At 43.9% G+C, this 17,687-nt stretch overlaps 1 protein-coding gene across 1 annotated transcript in view; it reads left to right on the forward strand.

Annotated features, from left to right (window-relative positions):
• The window catches only part of FTO (FTO alpha-ketoglutarate dependent dioxygenase), a 1,722,050-nt gene that overhangs the window by 558,498 nt on the left and 1,145,865 nt on the right, over positions 1-17,687 (forward strand). The window contains exon 4 of the mRNA XM_086945188.1: positions 15,399-15,542. Coding sequence (XP_086801314.1) covers positions 15,399-15,542 — 144 coding nt within the window. The remainder of the gene's footprint in view (positions 1-15,398; positions 15,543-17,687) is intronic.

Below are 17,687 nucleotides of genomic sequence, written 5' to 3' on the forward strand. Positions count from 1 at the left end.
TCACCGCCGTGGAAATAAGATGGCGGTCGGGTGTAGCCGGGCTGACCCTCCGAGTCCGATGGTCACTGCCGGAGCCGTGCAGAGAGTCAGGGCCCCAGAAATGAGTCTCCTCTGGGCCCGTCGAGTCGTAGTAGGGCTGAATGACCCGGCCCTCTTTCCGGAACTCCGTCCCAAACTGGCTACAGGGCCAAGGCACCCGCAGTGTATCAGGCTACTGCCGCAGACTCAAGCGCCTCCATGCTCAGACAACAGGCGTCTCTCCTCTCGGCACCTCGCGGTGGCTAATCATCCGGCGCGTCCGCTCCCAAGGCACAAGTCGATGCGAGTAGGCAAGCAAACTCCGCACCAAGCAGTCCGATACTGGCGCCGGGGCCCACCCAGGCCTCCCGGCCGGCAATCCGCTCCGCTTCGTTTCAATGGCGCTCCGCAGCCAGCTTGTCGGCCCCCGAGTGTGCTCCTGCAGAAGCGCTCGGGGCCAAAGGTTAGCACCGGTGTACGCACCAAGGTCTCCGCTACCCGTCCCGCGGCCGCTGAACTCCAGCGGGGGGAGAGAAGCTGTCTAAAATGGGCTCGGCCTAGTCGGGCCGGAGGAGCAGCGGGAAGAAGCGTCCGCTCACCCCACCATCTTGGCCACGCCCCTCGAGACTTTGTAAAGTTGAATTTATAACCCTCTGCTGCGAGCCCAAGTATTATGGTGTTCACTCTTTTCAAGTGAGTCTCCAAGTCGTCGTCTGTGAGATAGATATCATCTACGTAAGATAATGCCTCATCATCATATATTTGTAGTAACTCTGTTACTCTGGCTGAGAATAGTCCTGGGCTGTTCTTGAATCCCTGTGGGAGCCTACAGAAATTTTTCTGAGACCCCATTACTGAGAAAGCGGTCAAGTATCTGCTTTCTGGTGCAATATTTTGACAAAAGAAACCATTAGATATGTCTAATGTCGTTTTATATTTTTTCCTAACTATGTTATTCATTAGTGCAGCACTATGCGAATTTTCTACTGCAAATGTTTTGCAACATGCGTTAAGGTGTCTGTAGTCCAAAACTAGACAATATGAATTGTCTGGTTTGGAGACAGGAAACAAAGGATTGTTCATTTGAGAGGTGCATGTTTCAATCACCCCCTGGTATTCAAGTTGATCTAAAATCTCCCTGACTTGTTTTTTAGCTTCTTGCTTAATGGGATACTGCCTTTGTGCAGTCGGTTGACTTTTTAACTGGATTTTGTGAGGAGGAGAGTCCTCATCCCATCCTACATGATTTTTATATAATGCTGGTGCCTGGGCTACTGCCCATTTCCTTGCATAAGTATATATTTTTTGTGAATCGGAATGTGATTCGAGAAGGCAGGCATAATCATTTCTCCGCCACGAGGGCACTCCCTGACAAACTCTGGGGGCCAATCTTTTTCAGCTAACAGAATATCATAGCCTTTTGAGAGTTTATCCCAAAATAGACCCCTTATTTTCCTAGTCTTATCACCCTCTATACGCAATGTTATTTCGTATATCTTATGGGGCTCGCTAACTCTGGTGTCGGCAGTTTCAACCTGAATGTATTCATTCGTGTCCACTGTCTCCAGATGACTCATCAGGATCTTGCGGGCTATAGTGATTTCTGCTGCACTGTCTAACATTGTCTGTGCCCACTCCCTGTTTTTCAACTGTATCCTCAGTATTCTCGGCATGTTCGATTACTCTAATACTGGCTACCTTCTTTTTTGGAAATTGTAACTTTTTACTTTGAGCAGGTTCCTTGTCTTTGGACTTGGTGTGCTCTCCTGGGTCTGACCCTCCTCTTCTTTCCGATTTCTGCGAAAAAGATCGAGAGGGACGTGTATCAATACTTTGATATCTATCAGGCTTCTTCAAATTATCCCTATTTCTAAGGTTATATCTCAGGAGGGCTCCCTCTGGGGAGACTGGTGTTCTCGAGTCGGGGTTCTTTCCCTCCGTCGAGGAGACCTTCCTCTGGACTGGAAAACGTTTTCCTTGGGAGTGGATTGTTTATTTCCATCCCAGCTCTTTTTAGGAGTGTTTGAATTATTTTTAATAAATAATTTTACTAACTCTTTATATGCCTTTGTTAATTCTCTTATTTTAACTAAGAGTTCTTCACTTTACATTTTATCAATGTCCGGATGTGGTGTGTAGCTGGCTAGAACCGGCCACGTTGCTCCTGGTCTACCTAGTGGACCGAGCCTGGTAATATGATCATTGTGTTTTAGGGCGCCTTTAAACCAGAGCAGGTGCTCTTGGAATTTTAATGGGATTTCAATCTCCTCGAAAGGAGCGTACTCTTCCGGTGGATCCCCTATTTTATAATAGTGGAACTCGTGTGTTGCAGCGTTTGCCGCTGGAAATTTTATCCAAGAATAGAATACCTCTGTCTGCCGATATTCGTGTGCCTCTATCACGAAGACGACTGTGCCACCTTGTGTGGTCAGTCCATTTTCTATAAGTTTTGACGTTATAGATTTTCTTAAATGTGCCGGGATTATTATTCCACCCGGTTCAGTAGTCCCGTCGGGACCCTGCTGAGTCGCATCTACTGCGGCATCAGTTCCGTTGTTTTCTACTGACATTTTATAAATGCAGGTTTTGCAGAGCTGGTCTCCAAGGAGGCAAAGATTAGGTGCACAATATTTTGGAACACTGTATCCTTCAACGTTGAATAAACCAGAGCTTTACATAGGAATCTCTTCCTACTAAGTTCGGGCGGATTTTAACCTTTCACCCACTCCAGACGTCTATTGGAGTATTTACGGTAGAAAGGGGTCTGTGTGAAAAATGCACGACTGAGTTACTCTAACGTTTTGCATTAGTTTTATCGCCTTACCAAATGTTGGGCGCCATGTAGTGTAGTTCCTATTTTCCCAATAGGCCCTGCGCATTGGAATAACATAAACAGTAGTATAGACGTAGAAGTGCGGATCTTCCAGGTCTCCACTGACTATGCTAAACTTAATTGTTTTTTTTACCAACTAGCTCAGAGGTCACTGGAAACTTTCTTGACTGAATAGGAAGTGATCAGCTTCCCTGGTACAGACAAGAAGGGATTCAGTTTTCCAACAACCGCATAAACATGACAACTTTGCTCCTTAGAATAAGAGTCAATCTCTAGAGTCGTGTGAAACAATAGACAGTTATTTTACTCAGTCAGTTTTGTGCAGATTACTTTCACCAATATGCAGAGAATAGAGAGACGGGCGTTTTCAATAAAAGGTATTATTTATTGAACAGTCTTTCTTCTCATACAAGAGAAATGAATTGCCACAATTGCAAGACTTGTTATTATAAAAAGTGCGTACAGTAAAATGAGGATTGCGAAATAATACTGTAAAAGCATTGATATGGTTTCTTAGCCATACAATGGTTTAAAATGAATAAAACATATATACATTCATATATACATTTAACTAACGTACTCAACTGGTGCTTCTAACTACGCCTACCCCAGTGTACCTGACCTAAGCCTAATACTTGGGAGGGAGTAAGTAAGTAGCAGTTTTAGTTAAGTTGGTTTTGCCAAGGTTTGCTTCAAGAATTCTCTCTAAGGGTTTAGTCAACACCATATCTCTGGAATAGAATGTTGGAGGTCTTGTATCTCCTTCCAGGACTCGATATCCCAGTCACTCGCAAGAGTAGGCTGGAAACGCCGGAGCTGGATTTCTCGGCAAGAGAAAAGACAGCGTCTCTCTCAGCGCGTCGAGGAAGAGGAGGGGCAGCGTCCGTGGGCAGCTTGCATCTGCTGGGCTCTGAAGGGGACAGCTGTTCTGCTCCTATGTTCACCACACCATCGCTATCATCGATGTCGTTGAGACAGCAGTAGCGGCAGTAGTAACATCAGCGTTTGCTTAAGGCAACGTTGGTAATATTTATACCTGAAAGGTGCCTGGTTTGACGTAAGTTTTTGGACATAAGACGTCAATAAAGATGTCACTAGGAAGTGATCGTCTCTCAGTGCTCATTAGAGTTCTATTACTAATCAAAACATAGCAAGCGGGGTTTTCCCAGGTTGCTGAGTTTTATCTTGTTGAAGAACTCGGAGTGTAATCTATGAATCTTAGATAGTGGCTTCTGCTGTGTCATTTGCTCTAATGAGCTGCAGAGGAAGCTGCAGAGGAAGAGATTCTGAAATGTGGCTCTGATCGTGTTAGGCCAGAGACGAGTTTCTGAAATATCACTCTTGATCGTTTATGCCATTATAGGGGAATAAATGGATTATAGCCGTATAGGGGCATATCGTCACAGTATTGATCGGGGTCCTAGATTAGAACGCGACAACACAAATGCCAACTTTGAAACTCAACAATAAGTTTTAAAGAATAGAGACCAGCTAGTTCACTTTACCACTCATGGATGCTCCCAAAAATTCTTTTGTGTGTGGTACATTCTAAAACAAGCAGGTACACACAGCCCAGGGTTTGAAGGACAGTCGGGGCAGTACATACGAACCTCCTTCCGCAAACCTCTTCGCCAACAGACTCTACATCTCCGACTGGGAAAGTCTTTTGAGGTTGTAGGGGGAATTTGATCAGGAAAGTGGCGATCTTTCAATCTGGCAACATCCTCCACCACTCCAACTCTAGGAACACTTGCCTGTTCCACTAAAACAAGGCTGCCTATTACAGACTCCTGAAACTTTACAAAAGTCATCTTTGACTGGGGACAAGAATTCTGGAACACAACAAAAGCATTAAAGGTTGCCAAGTGGAAAAGATGGATAGCCAACTTCGTGTACCAAATGTAAGCCTTACGAAGAGCAGAATACGGTTCCAAACTCTGATCTACTCTGTCAACACCACCCATGTGCCTAAAATAGTCTAAAATGCACACAGGTTTGCGCGCTTCTGCAACCTGACCCCAAACAGTCACCGGTTCAGTGCTTTCATCATGTATGGAAGTCAACATGTAGACATCTCTCTTGTCTGAAAACTTCACAGCTAGAAGCTCCTCACAACGCAATGCACTGCACTGTCCCCGAGTAAGCTTTTGACAAACAAGTTCTTTTGGGAAACCTTTACGGTTTGAGCGGATTGTGCCACAAGCAACAGTGTCCACTTTGGCCGATTCCCTGAACAACCGCACACCAGTGTAGAAGTTATCTACATATAAATGATGGTCTTTGTTAAAAAATCCACGACCAAGTTCCCACATAATTTTCTCAGTCACTCCAAAAGTCGACGGACAACCAGGGGGGTTAATCCTGGATTCCTTACCGGTGTACACCCTGAAATTAGAGACATATCCAGTCTGACTGTCACACAGCATATAAAGCTTAATTCCATAGCGTGCCCTCCTACTAGGAATGTGTTGCCGAAATACCAAGCGGCCCTTGAACAACAGCAAAGACTCATCCACTGCAATTTCTCTCCCAGGATAAAAGATCTCAGGAAATCGATCAACGAAATGATCAATGACAGGCCGAATCCTGAAAGATGGTCACAATCAGGGTGATCTCGTGCCAAAGCAGAACTATTGTCAACAAAATGCATCATCCGAAGCAGAAGCAAATACCTATCACGACTCATGACTGCCGGAAATATAGCTGTTGCCATCAAGGGACTAGAAGACCAACATGACGCCATTGATGGTTTCCTAAGCAAGCTCATCAAAAAAGTTAAACCCAAAAACTTTTTCATCTCCTCCACATTTGTGGGAGTCCACCGGGTAGCTCTAGCGTGGGGCTTAAGGCTGGCACTGTTCACCCTCAAAAAACTTTCTGCATACAAATTAGTCTGCTCTACAATCTCTGCCAAAAACACATCATCCATAAACAACTTGAAAAAATCAATTGGCAAAAAGTTTTCAGTGTTCACCCTACACCCTGGAACACCAGTAAATTCAGGCAATGCCGGCTGCACCATGCCTGGTGCAACCCAGAGGTCAGAACTTTCAACTGGAATACTTGCAACCCCCTGCTGCTGCCCAGCTGCTTCTTGCCTCGCTGTACCAACAGGAAGTCTTGCAGGCCCAGGCTGCCGCCCAGCTGCCTCTTGTCTCACTATACCAACGTGAAGAAGCCCTAGGCTGCACCCCAGATGCCTCTTGCCGCACTATTGGCACAGCAATGCCTCCGCAACCACAGGTACTTCCTCCACACCAAAAGTAGCTTCATCAGTACTCAGAGTATCTTCATCATCAGATGAAGCCATGTGTAGAGACAACTCACTACCTGAATCTTCACCTCCCACCTCTGGCTCAGAATCAGAGTCAGTCTCAGGACCATGGTCAGAGGAAGAATCAAAAAGCATTCCAACAACTTGTTGAGCAGTAATCCGGCGGTTAGCCATTATCCTTACAAATAAAGGAGTCTGCACAAACAACTCAACAACCCCAATACTGTGCAAAGTAAGTAAAAAAATGTAAGCCTTTATCACAAATATCTATATATTGAAAAAATATACAATTCACTTACAAGAGACAGCTACACTCACGAGCACCTACTCTGCAAAGACACAGCAAATAGACAACGATATCCCACTAGAAAGAAAAAAAAAACTCACATCTACAGAAGTACACATCAAGAACAAATGCAAAACATGTTTTACAATCACAAAAAAGAGACACCAAACATACTTGTATTATTACACACTTTGCAAAAAAAAATTACATTACAATTGAACAATAAAGGACTCTTACCAAACACATGCAACTACGCAAACAGCAGAACAGCAGAACCACCAGTAACGGAACCGCACACTGCAACAATCTAAAGAGAAAATAAAACAATACACATTAGAAGAAACAAAAACAACACACATTACAACAGGCTATGTCACAGGGTATGTCACAAATGGGGTGTCTGTCCCCATGGGGGGCAAAATATAAATCGTACGAAATGTGAGCCCCCTGGAAGCAACCCTACAGAGGGCAGAGAGACCAAATTAAGACACTAATCTGCCCCCAGAGGGGGGCAGAACATATTTTTGAAAACAAATGGGCCCAAGGAAGCGACCCTTGGCCAAGGGGTCGCTTCCTATAAAAAATAAAAAAATTCCTGATGTCTAGTTGGCTTTTCTACCCCCCCTGGGTCCAGAAACGGTAAAAAAAACAGCCGATCTGCCCCCAGGGGGGGGGGGGGCAGAACAGTCTAAAATATTTACATTGCCCCCTGGAAGCAACCCTTGCCCAAGGGTTCTCTTCCTTTATAAAAAAAAACAAATCCCTGGTGTTTAGTGGGCTAATCTACCCCCCTGGGTCCAGATTCGGCCCAAAAAGCGGCCGATCTGCCCCCAGTGGGGGCAGAAACGTGTAAAAAAATGATTTAGCCCCCTGGAAGCGACCTTTGCCCAAGGGGTCGCTTCCTTTATAAATAAAATAACGATACCTGGTATCTAGTGGGCTTTTCTGCCCCCCCCCCCCCTGGGTGCAGATCGGCCAAAAAAACGGCCTATCTGCCCCAGGGGGGGGCAGAAAAGTCTGTACATTGAATTGGCCCCAAAGGAAGCGACCCTTGCCCAAGGGGTCGCTTCCTGCACACAAAATCAAGTCCAAAAAACAATCCCTGGTGTCCAGTGGGGCATTCCTGGTGCACGATCGCGACGCTGTGCGCGATCGTGCACCAGGAATGCCCTGCATTGGGACATCAGGGGAGAGGAAACACTGTTTCCTCTTCCCGATGCCTCAAGGCACCGAGAAACGGGCCCCCGCCCCACCGAAGCAACAAAAACTCACCCTTCCTCTGGACGCGCTGGAAACAAATGGCTTCCAGCGTGTCCAGCGCTTCCTGATGACGTCGGCACGCGCTGTGCGCGCTGACATCATCAGGAAGCGTGGGGGGGGCAGGGGGTGGCAGCGGAAGACTTTCCGCTGCCACCCCCTGGCCCCCCCAGCTGAAATACTCATGATTGATGCCCCAGGGGGGGAGCGCCAGCGCTCCCCCCGAGGGCTGTGCCGATGACGGAGCGGTTCCGTCATCAGCACAGCCCAACCGACGCTGAGGACGGAACCTCTCAGTCATCAGCGTCGAAGGGGTTAAAAAAACACATACTGAACAGATCACAAATATTGCATACGAAATTGGAATTTAGAAGCTTCCCAACGGTTAAGCTTGTTTTAATTATTACCGTATGCTTCTAACATGTTTGGGGTCAAGATTGCATGCTGTTGGTTCTGTGGACTAACATCGTACAGTTATGGTAAAACTATTTTGAATATTTTATACGGCAGTGTATTAGTCCAAAATCCAGTCTTCAAAGTCTGTTGCGGTACAAAAGGGGGTGGTGATGGACGGAGCATCTGAATCAATCAAACACTCACACCCAGTCAAAAGATCTTGGTTTAATCCATCACCGTTCTTTAGCCCACTCTGCCACCCCAGTTTAGACATGGCTATACGCAAATCAGTCTGACCCTGTGCCTCATGGGAACAGTCCAGCCTGAACTGCCAAGCCATGTCTTCCCTGGACCGGAAACAAGCTTCCGAGGACCGGTTTCTAGCATTCCAGCCATCTTCAGCCCGTCTTGCTTGAATCCAGTGGCAAAGTGAGCAAGGGACTCACGTCTGAGCATACCCTGCCACACTTATGGCGGCCAAAAGCGGTACAAAAGAGAGTTGGCTTGGCAGTTCGGGCTGGACTATTCCCATGAGGCACAGGGTCAGACTGATTTGCATATAGCCATGTCTGAACTGGGGTGGCAGAGTGGGCTAAAGAACGGTGATGGATTAAACCCAGATCTTTTGACTGGGTGTGAGTGTTTGATTGATTCAGATGCTCCTTCCATCACCACCCCCTTTTGTACCGCTTTTGGCCGCCATAAGTGTGGCAGGGTATGCTCAGACGTGAGTCCCTTGCTCACTTTGGCACTGGATTCAAGCAAGCCGGGCTGAAGACGGCTGGAATGCCAGAAACCGGTCCTCGGAAGCTTGTTTCCGGTCCAGGGAAGACATGGCTTGGCAGTTCGGGCTGGACTGTTCCCATGAGGCACAGGGTCAGACTGATTTGCATATAGCCATGTCTGAACTGGGGTGGCAGAGTGGGCTAAAGTACAGTGATGGATTAAACCCAGATCTTTTGACTGGGTGTGAGTGTTTGATTGATTCAGAAGCTTCGTCCATCACCACCCCCTTTTGTACCGCTTTTGGCCGCCATAAGTGTGGCAGGGTATGCTCAGACGTGAGTCCCTTGCTCACTTTGCCACTGGATTCAAGCAAGCCGGGCTGAAGACGGCTGGAATGCCAGAAACCGGTCCTCGGAAGCTTGTTTCTGGTCCAGGGAAGACATGGCTTGGCAGTTCGGGCTGGACTGTTCCCATGAGGCACAGGGTCAGAATAATTTGCATATAGCCATGTCTGAACTGGGGTGGCAGAGTGGGCTAAAGAACGGTGATGGATTAAACCCAGATCTTTTGACTGGGTGTGAGTGTTTGATTGATTCAGAAGCTCCGTCCATCAACACCCCCTTTTGTACCACTCATAGTCTGTTGCAGCTTGTTGATTATTGTCACAACAAGCCCAAGGTGAATGACGTTTCATGAGCCCAGGTGCAAGAGGACACAGGCAGTGACCACCTAGGTGTCCATACAGGAAAGAAAAAAATTAGAGATTTTTTTGCAGTGCTCTAGAAGCAGAAAGCCCAATGACCACACTTTATCTGCACTTGTCCTCCTCAAACAGAATGGCCGCTTTCCAGAAATTGGGTTGGTCCAAGTTAGGAAGACCCATTACCTCTAAGGCCGGTTTTAGTTGCTGATGATTAGGACCTCAGTTTTAACTCCATTTACCTTAAGCTAGTTCTTCCTCATTTATGAGTGAATAACACTTAGGGGGAGGCCTCCTATCTCACAACTGTTTTTAGGCTGGCAGTAGAAGCATTGGTACTGAATTTGCCTTCTGCTGAAGTCAGTTCTAACGTTGTGACAGAAATCTTACACTCTCCGCATGTTCTACAGACCCCTTGCTTCCTCTCTTCGAGGCTCTATTAAACAATATAATGGCTGCATGGGAGAACCCCGTTATGCGCCCAGCAGTCAACTGGCAAATCAATGGATGCCATATGCCTGTTCTGGTTGATCCGTTCTTTTTGTCCTCTCTTCCGTCACTGGAGAGTCTGATTGTTTTGAGTTAGTCTTCTAAGCAGAACCCAAACCCTTTCCCTGCGGTGCCTTGAGACAGGGAATCCAAGGAACTAGACACCTTGGGTGACACAGTTTTTCACGCTGGCAGTTTGGTTATTTACACACCTAATTTCACTTGACACTAATTTTGATATGTCCACGCATTATGGAAACTGGCAAAGCCTACGGTTGTCAGCCTGCCAAACTATATGAAGAAGTCCACACATAATGGAAACTTGTAAAATATATGGTTGTCAACCTGCCAGCCTATATAAAGAAACAATTGTCTGACTCAGTGAGTAATGTCCTATTTGCATCAAACAGATCATGAAGTGCGGTTTTGACTCCTCAGATGCTGTTTTTGGTCTGTGGCTATGACTATCATGCTTTATTGGCATCTGTAGATGTGTTTCACCACATTTTATGGGGATGTTCAGGCTACTATGCTCATGGGCATGCTGGTTGATTGAGAGCTGCTTTTGGGATACCAGATAGACTCCTCATTGGAACGTTGAAAGAATTTCAGGGCTCCACTTGCGTCTTAACCCTGATGACACCCGCACTGCAGTTTTACCAACAGTGTTGGAAGTCCAAAGCTTATTCTAGAGCTGTGTAGTCACGATAACAGCAGGTGTCTTGGCTCGTCCAGGCTCCACTGCATATGTGTCACACTTTTTGTAGCAGGAGTTTATCTAAAAGGTATTAAAAACAGCCACAGCTCCAGTCATCACAGTCGACCTTTTAAACATCCCCCCAAAAGACCATGTTCTTGTTGGAGGGAGGGTTTCCCATTTTGTCATGCCATCGGAGCTGAACACAATGCGCCTCTAGGTGATCCAAGTTAACTGTTGAGACTACACACTTGTCTTCCTATCCACCCTAACCTACCCCTCTTCCTTGGCAGTATTCTCTGTGGAAGTCCTTGCCTACCTGGCTTCAAGAGGCAATAGAAGCAATGTCTCCAGAAGGGAGTGAACAGGATTTTACTACCTTTTCTAATTGGCCCCCAAGAATGATGGAGGCCTCATAACTATCCTAGATGTTGCCTTCTAAACATGTTCAACCCATAGGACAAGTTAAAGGTGCTGTCCCTGAACCAGACACGGTTGGCCTTGAATTCTGAAGATTGGTTTTCATCCCTTGACCTCTAGGAAGCTTATTTAAATAATCTGATGTTGCCCGCACATAGGTTCTACCGGAGGTTCACAGTGGGATCCCAACATTATCAGTTTGTTTCTTTCCATTCAAAATGAAGGCAGCACCACATGTCTTTATAAAGGCACTTGAATGCCAGAACAGCTCTGCTGCCGAGGTCAGGAGTCTATGTATTTTCATGCGTGGAAGACTGGCTAGTGAAGGCAGAGTCCCTAACACCTATCCAGGGACATATCCAGTAGATGACTCCTATTGTTTAAATGGGCTTTAACTTAAATGTTGAAGTCTCACCTTACTCCCACACAGAGGCGGACTTTTATGGGGGCAGTGCTGCAGCACATAAATGTGCTCAATCTTTGTATTACACCTTGCCCTGAAGGCCTTTCTCCCTTCCATATCAGGGAGCAACATCCAGAGAACACCACCAGTCCATTATAACAGCAAGCAGGCTGCTGTGAGGTTGTGGTGCCTGTGTTGAGATATGATTCACCTGAGGAGAGGGTCTGTCACCCATCACGAGAGGACCATGAGTGGGAGTGACACCCAATTTCCATTCGTGGATCACTTTGCCATGGCCCAGAACCAGAAGCGTCCTCCGTTCTGTATCAACCCTGTTTTTCTGAGTGATTTCCTTGTTGGCACCTTCAGGCTCAACTGGTTTCAGGGGCAGCTGTATGCATTTCTTCTAAACAAGTTGACCCTCTATCTGCACCCCTTGTCCAGGTGGTTTGTTTATTCATACCCTATTCCAGCATGGCTTTGCTTTGGGCACATTGATAGGTTATTTGTCTGCCATAAAAGCATTTTTGCAGTTGCCAGATCAGCCAACACTTTTCAAATTCCTTATTGCAAATAGGTTTCTCAAAGGTCTTCAACATATGTTTCCACCAGCTCCTTTCATTATGCTGCAGTGGAACCTCAACCTAGTTCTCACGTTTTTGATGTGTCTCCCTTTGTGCTGCTATGCAACTGCCCTCTCAGGCTCCTTACAATAAAAACGGTCTTCCTAGTTGCAACAACATCCATCCGGAGGGTCAGTGAGCTACACAGGCACTGTCATCACACTCTCTGTACCTTACCATCTACCCAGACAACTGATTCTTCGCACTGCAGCATCCTTCCTACTGAATGTGGTTACTCCCTTTCATGTAGGCCAGTCCACCACTTTGCCTACCTTTTATGCTCTGCCCCATCCCTCTAAAGAAGAGGAGAGACTCCATTGACGGTACCCAAAAAGAGTATTGCCATTTTACCTTGACAGCACAACCCTTCTTAATCCAAATAACTGACTAACATATCCACAACTAAAATTACTTTCATGTTTCACCATACTAATTCAACACTAATCCTTATGGGTTCCAGAGTAGCTTGCTACTTGCGCCTCAAAACCCCATCAAGGGTAGCAAGCGCTATAAAAATACAAACCTCTTTCCCTCTTCTATCCCACCCATCTACCCTTCTCTACCCAAATAACTGAATAACATATCCACTACTCAAATTACTTCATATTTCACTAAACTAATTTTCCAGAAAAGCACTTCAACACCCATCAGGGGCAACAAGTGCTATATGAATGCAAACCTTTCTTCCCCTTTTATCCCTCCTCTATCCTCTCACTCCAAATATTGACTAATATCCACCACTGAAATTACTTTCATATTTCACCATATTAATTCGCCACTAATCCCTTATGGGCTTCCGGAGTAGCGTTCTTCAACACCCCATCAGAGGTAACAAGCGCTATATAAATACAAACCTTTTTTCCTCCCCTATCCTTCTGCTATCGTTCCAAATCCAAATAATTGACTAAACTATCCACCACTTAATATGTACTTGCATGTTTAACTATACTAATTCAACCCTAATCCTCTATGGGTCCCGGAGTAGCGTACTACTCGCCGAAAAAGCACTTCGACGTCTCGTCCGGGGTAGTAAGCGCTATATAAATGCAATTGCAATGTAATACAATCTCAAGGAAATCATTAAAGATCAATTGTTTAGAGCTTTTGGAGACCATTAGATTCTCCACTGAAATAATAAAACCCACAGTTAGAGAAAATCAATCGTTATTACTTCAACCTGGTGTGCAACAGTATCTCAGAACTGTAATCGGGGGATATGATATGATGCTGCTTTATACATTTTACACTTTTTAGAAAAAGATGGATATTACCAATATTAAGAGTTATAGGACTGAGACAGTGCCGCCCAGCTTTCCTTATGCTACAACTTTTAGAACATGAGGTGTTTACTATCCCCTTAGTTAAATACTTTAAGGGTGTGATCAGAAGCAGGAAAACAATGTGATTAATGGAACTGGTTTTTCTTTTACAAGCTTTTAAAGATGTGGCTACAAATCAGAATCTCTTTTACATTTACTGTGCAGCTGTCCGATCTTGCTTGATTGCCGTTGAACTTTACTAAAGCCACTCTTTTTAATTCACGGCATAAGAACATGCAACCAAGCAATGAACTGGATTTTTAGCACAATGGTCCCCCCTGAATTGGCAAGAATGGGTAAATGTTTTAAAGCTGCGCATGACTTCCTAAAAAACTCTATACAAAGCACTGAGACGATTATGTATTAACCCTTAACCCATGGATAACGGACATTGATGCATAGTAGAGAGTTAGCCTACGCCATAATTGAGTCTTTTTTTGTTGTAAACTTTTTATTTTATTTTATGGAAGGTTTTTTAACTTACTTTTATCCATTATTTTCATAACAGACATGGGAAAGGGAAGATGGCAGAGAGAAAGTCTATATACCAAGTGCGTCCTTTCCTCGGGCACAATAAGCCATTCATATTGCATGGTTTTGACATGCAACTAGCATTTTATTTTGCTTCTGTATAATTGTGTTTTTTCTTAAATGTTTTCTATTGTCATGGTTTTAAGTAATCTACACAATAAACTATGTATTGACTGCTTTTAAAGATAATGTTTAAAATATTTTCAATATCAAGCCAAGATGACTGCTACAGATTTATTGAGACAATGTATTTGTAAGATGTCATGATTATTTTAAATAATGTGCTTTTATGATTTAATCTTTTAAATCGAATAAAGCTTATTTTGATTTGATTTGATTTGTTATTAAAACATTTTTTTCCACCTACCAAATTGTCATTTGTATGTTTTTATCAAGGATTATCAGTTTCAAAGTCAGGATAAAAGAAGACAAATTTGTTCTGAGACTTTTGTTACAAGGCTAATGTGACTGAAGTAGACACATTGAGTTGTTTAAGTGTAACTGAAGGTCGACTCATGCTAGAAGACTTACTGGGATAATACTAAGTAAAGTAGCCCCACAATGGGTATAACTAAGGCTGCAAAATGTTTGCGTGGGGGTCTAACACTTAAGAACACACCCATTGACTTCCTCTAACTGGAGGCCTTGGCAACTCTCAATAAATGTATGTTAAATTGGTATTACAACTTTTCATACACAAAATAAAAAATTTCACTGTAATGTAGGTTTTATGAAATAAGGCTATGTTGGTAGTAATGGTGTAGAAGTTGACCAGTAAAGATAATGCATAATTAACAATTCATCAATCCATAATAATGAAACTGTATAACAATAGTCATGTAAAATTGTGAATGTACATGCAGGATTAAATTATGTTTAGGGAAGGCCAATAGATAAAGGTGTCTGTGGGATACCCAATTTGAGGCACGAATGAGTGTGCAAGGGGTTGACAACAGTAACATTGTCACAGATCAGGGCACGTAGAGTGCTAAGAATTTCTCATGGACTTTACAGAAGTGAGCATTTGCTCCATGTACACAGGGAAATCTCTAGACCTCTATCTCCTCTGAGCACATGTGCTGTAAACTTGTTATTCTAAAGCGACTGGATCTCTTAATTATGCATTTTGAGAGTGTATTTCATACCTTAGTTCCACAATGATGACCGTCCTTTGTCGATATCAATATACCAAGCTCCTGTTGATACAAACACCTTCCTTGCTTCCCTATGGTTGGCCAGTGGCCGCTTACTTCACAAGGCTATCTCAAAGATAAAGTCCTTTCATACAGAACATCTAAATACTTAAGTAAAATGTGCTAAACCCTTTACAAAGTTATAAAAGATGAGACCTGCAATTTCTTATGGTGGAGTTATTTGTTGCTTTTCAAAATACTTCTCAACTCAACACATTGATGTTTCTTTTTAGATGCTGTGATTGACAAGTTCAGTGACAAAGCTGTGACAGGCAGAGATCCAGCCGTCTGGCATGTAGGGTTGAAGATCGCATGGGATATTAAGACTCCAGGCTTGGCTGTGCCGCTTCACCCAGGGGACTGTTACTTCATGCTGGGTAAATATTGTTATTTTTTTTTAAAAAGCAGGGTGCTGATAACGCATTGCTATGAATTGGCTGTGTGGTTCAGGTTACAATCCACTGCTAGATATTCACGCCCTATATCAACTGGCTAGTTCCTGGTGATGTGGTGGTGTAATGCTAGAGAGTGGTAGGGTGGTGAATGGAGTACAGTGGTTGTGAGTGGTAATGTTTGACTCTGGTTTGGTGGTGTTTGCAGTGCTGGTTGTCCCACAGTGGTGCTAGGCAGATGAGCGCTCCTGTTTTTTTTATTGAGGTGCGATGTGAAGAGAGTGATGCGGTCACCGGTTGGCTTGTGCTGAAGGCTAGTGATGCAATGCTATTGGCTTGGTAGTGTAATGTAGTCCTGTGGTGGCTTGGTATCATGTGTGTAGCACTATGGGAGTTAGAGTGTTTCCTATCAACTAGAAGAGCCTCCATACATATAAAATGTAATATAAAGAGATCTAGCATACGCTACATGACTAGCGTGTGTGTGTTTTTTAAATATTTGTTGCATGATTGATAGTATGTCTGATTAAACTGCCTACTGACTGGATGCATCATACTGTTAGAATTCCTATCTTGAGGAAAACCAACAACCTATAGAGGAGATTTATAGGCTGAAACATGTTGACCATTTCTGATGTGGGAATAACTGAGACTCTAGCATATCACTTACATCAGTTTCAATCTTCAAAACTTGAGTATAAAAATAAGTTGAAGTAATGGAAAACAGAATATATGTCCAAAAATTCGCAAACAATGTTTGAAGTGATAGGCACAAATAATATAAGATTATTCTGGCGATTGGTAAGAGGGAAACGTGCAAGGGGAAATGCGGTGCTTAGTGGTAGAAGATGATTGGGTTAACTACTTGAGAAACTTATACAATAGTAAGAGGGTAGACAAGACTTTGGAAACAAGGTGCAAGGATGTGGAAGAAATAAAGCCGAATTTCTCTCTTCAAAATATATAAGAAACCATCCGACATTTAAAACTAATGAAAGCAGCAGGGCCAAATAACTTATCAGCAATTATACAAAAAAAACGCGGATTGGTGGGCAATCTTTTACAATGTCACTTTCTGAAATATCTTAACATCTGGACTTTTCCCGGAAAGCTGGAAGGGGGCAATTATTAGATCAATATATAAAAAGGAGAACTCCACACACACCCCGGAATATTGCCTTATAACTCTGCTGGATGTGGGGAAGAAAGTATTTTCTAAAATATTGTTAGGCATCCTGAAGACCTGGGTGGAATAGAATAACTTAATACTAATAGAGCAAGGCGGGTTCAAAGAGGGCCACTCTACAATAGACCATTGCCTTAGTTTATGGACAATGGTAAAAAAGGCAATTGAACTGTGAGGTTGATTGTTCTGCTGTTTTGTTGATTTCCTAGCCTCTTTCGATTTGATAGATCGTAGTCTATTGTGGAATATGTTGGTGAAGCTTGGAATCAATAAAACAGTACTCTCACTAATTCAGGAAATGCATTCGCTGAATTGAGCCAGGGTAATCTTGGATACCCTCAGGATGCTATCCAGGAAAATTCAGATAAAGAATGGATTACGCCAGTGTTGTGTCCTGGCCCCACTGCTATTCTCTTTGTTCCTTTGCGACTTACCAAAAATATTAAGTAAGGCTGCTGGGTTAGGCCCTACGATTGGGGAGACCCATATGCAATGTCAGCTATACGCTGACGATCTAGTGATAACGGACATGACAGTACTGGGTTTGCAAAAAAATTGGACACTTTTTACAATTATTGTTCAAAAAACACCTTACGGTCAGTTTAAAAAAGGACTAAAATAATGGTGCTGTTGAAAAGAAAGGGTTCCTTTTACTGAAAATTGGGAGAAGTCATATTTGAGGTGGTGGACAAATATAATTACTTGGGTAAGTGGTTTCATAGCAAGCAAAATTGTAGGGACCACATACAATCAGTAAAAGCAAAGGCTCTTTCCTCAGTATGGGGCCTTAAACAATTCAAGCAGAAGTATGGAGGCCAGTTGCAGCTGGTGACCTTTGAAAGGGGCGAGGCAGAAGATCTGCCCCAAATTTCACCAAGTAGACATGCAAAACGAGCAACCTCGACCTGTCACTCTGGGATTTTAGGACTCTCTCGCAGAAGATA

Source organism: Lissotriton vulgaris, chromosome 12, assembly GCF_964263255.1.
Source record: "Lissotriton vulgaris chromosome 12, aLisVul1.2, whole genome shotgun sequence".
In the NCBI taxonomy this organism is placed as follows: Eukaryota; Metazoa; Chordata; class Amphibia; order Caudata; family Salamandridae; genus Lissotriton; species Lissotriton vulgaris.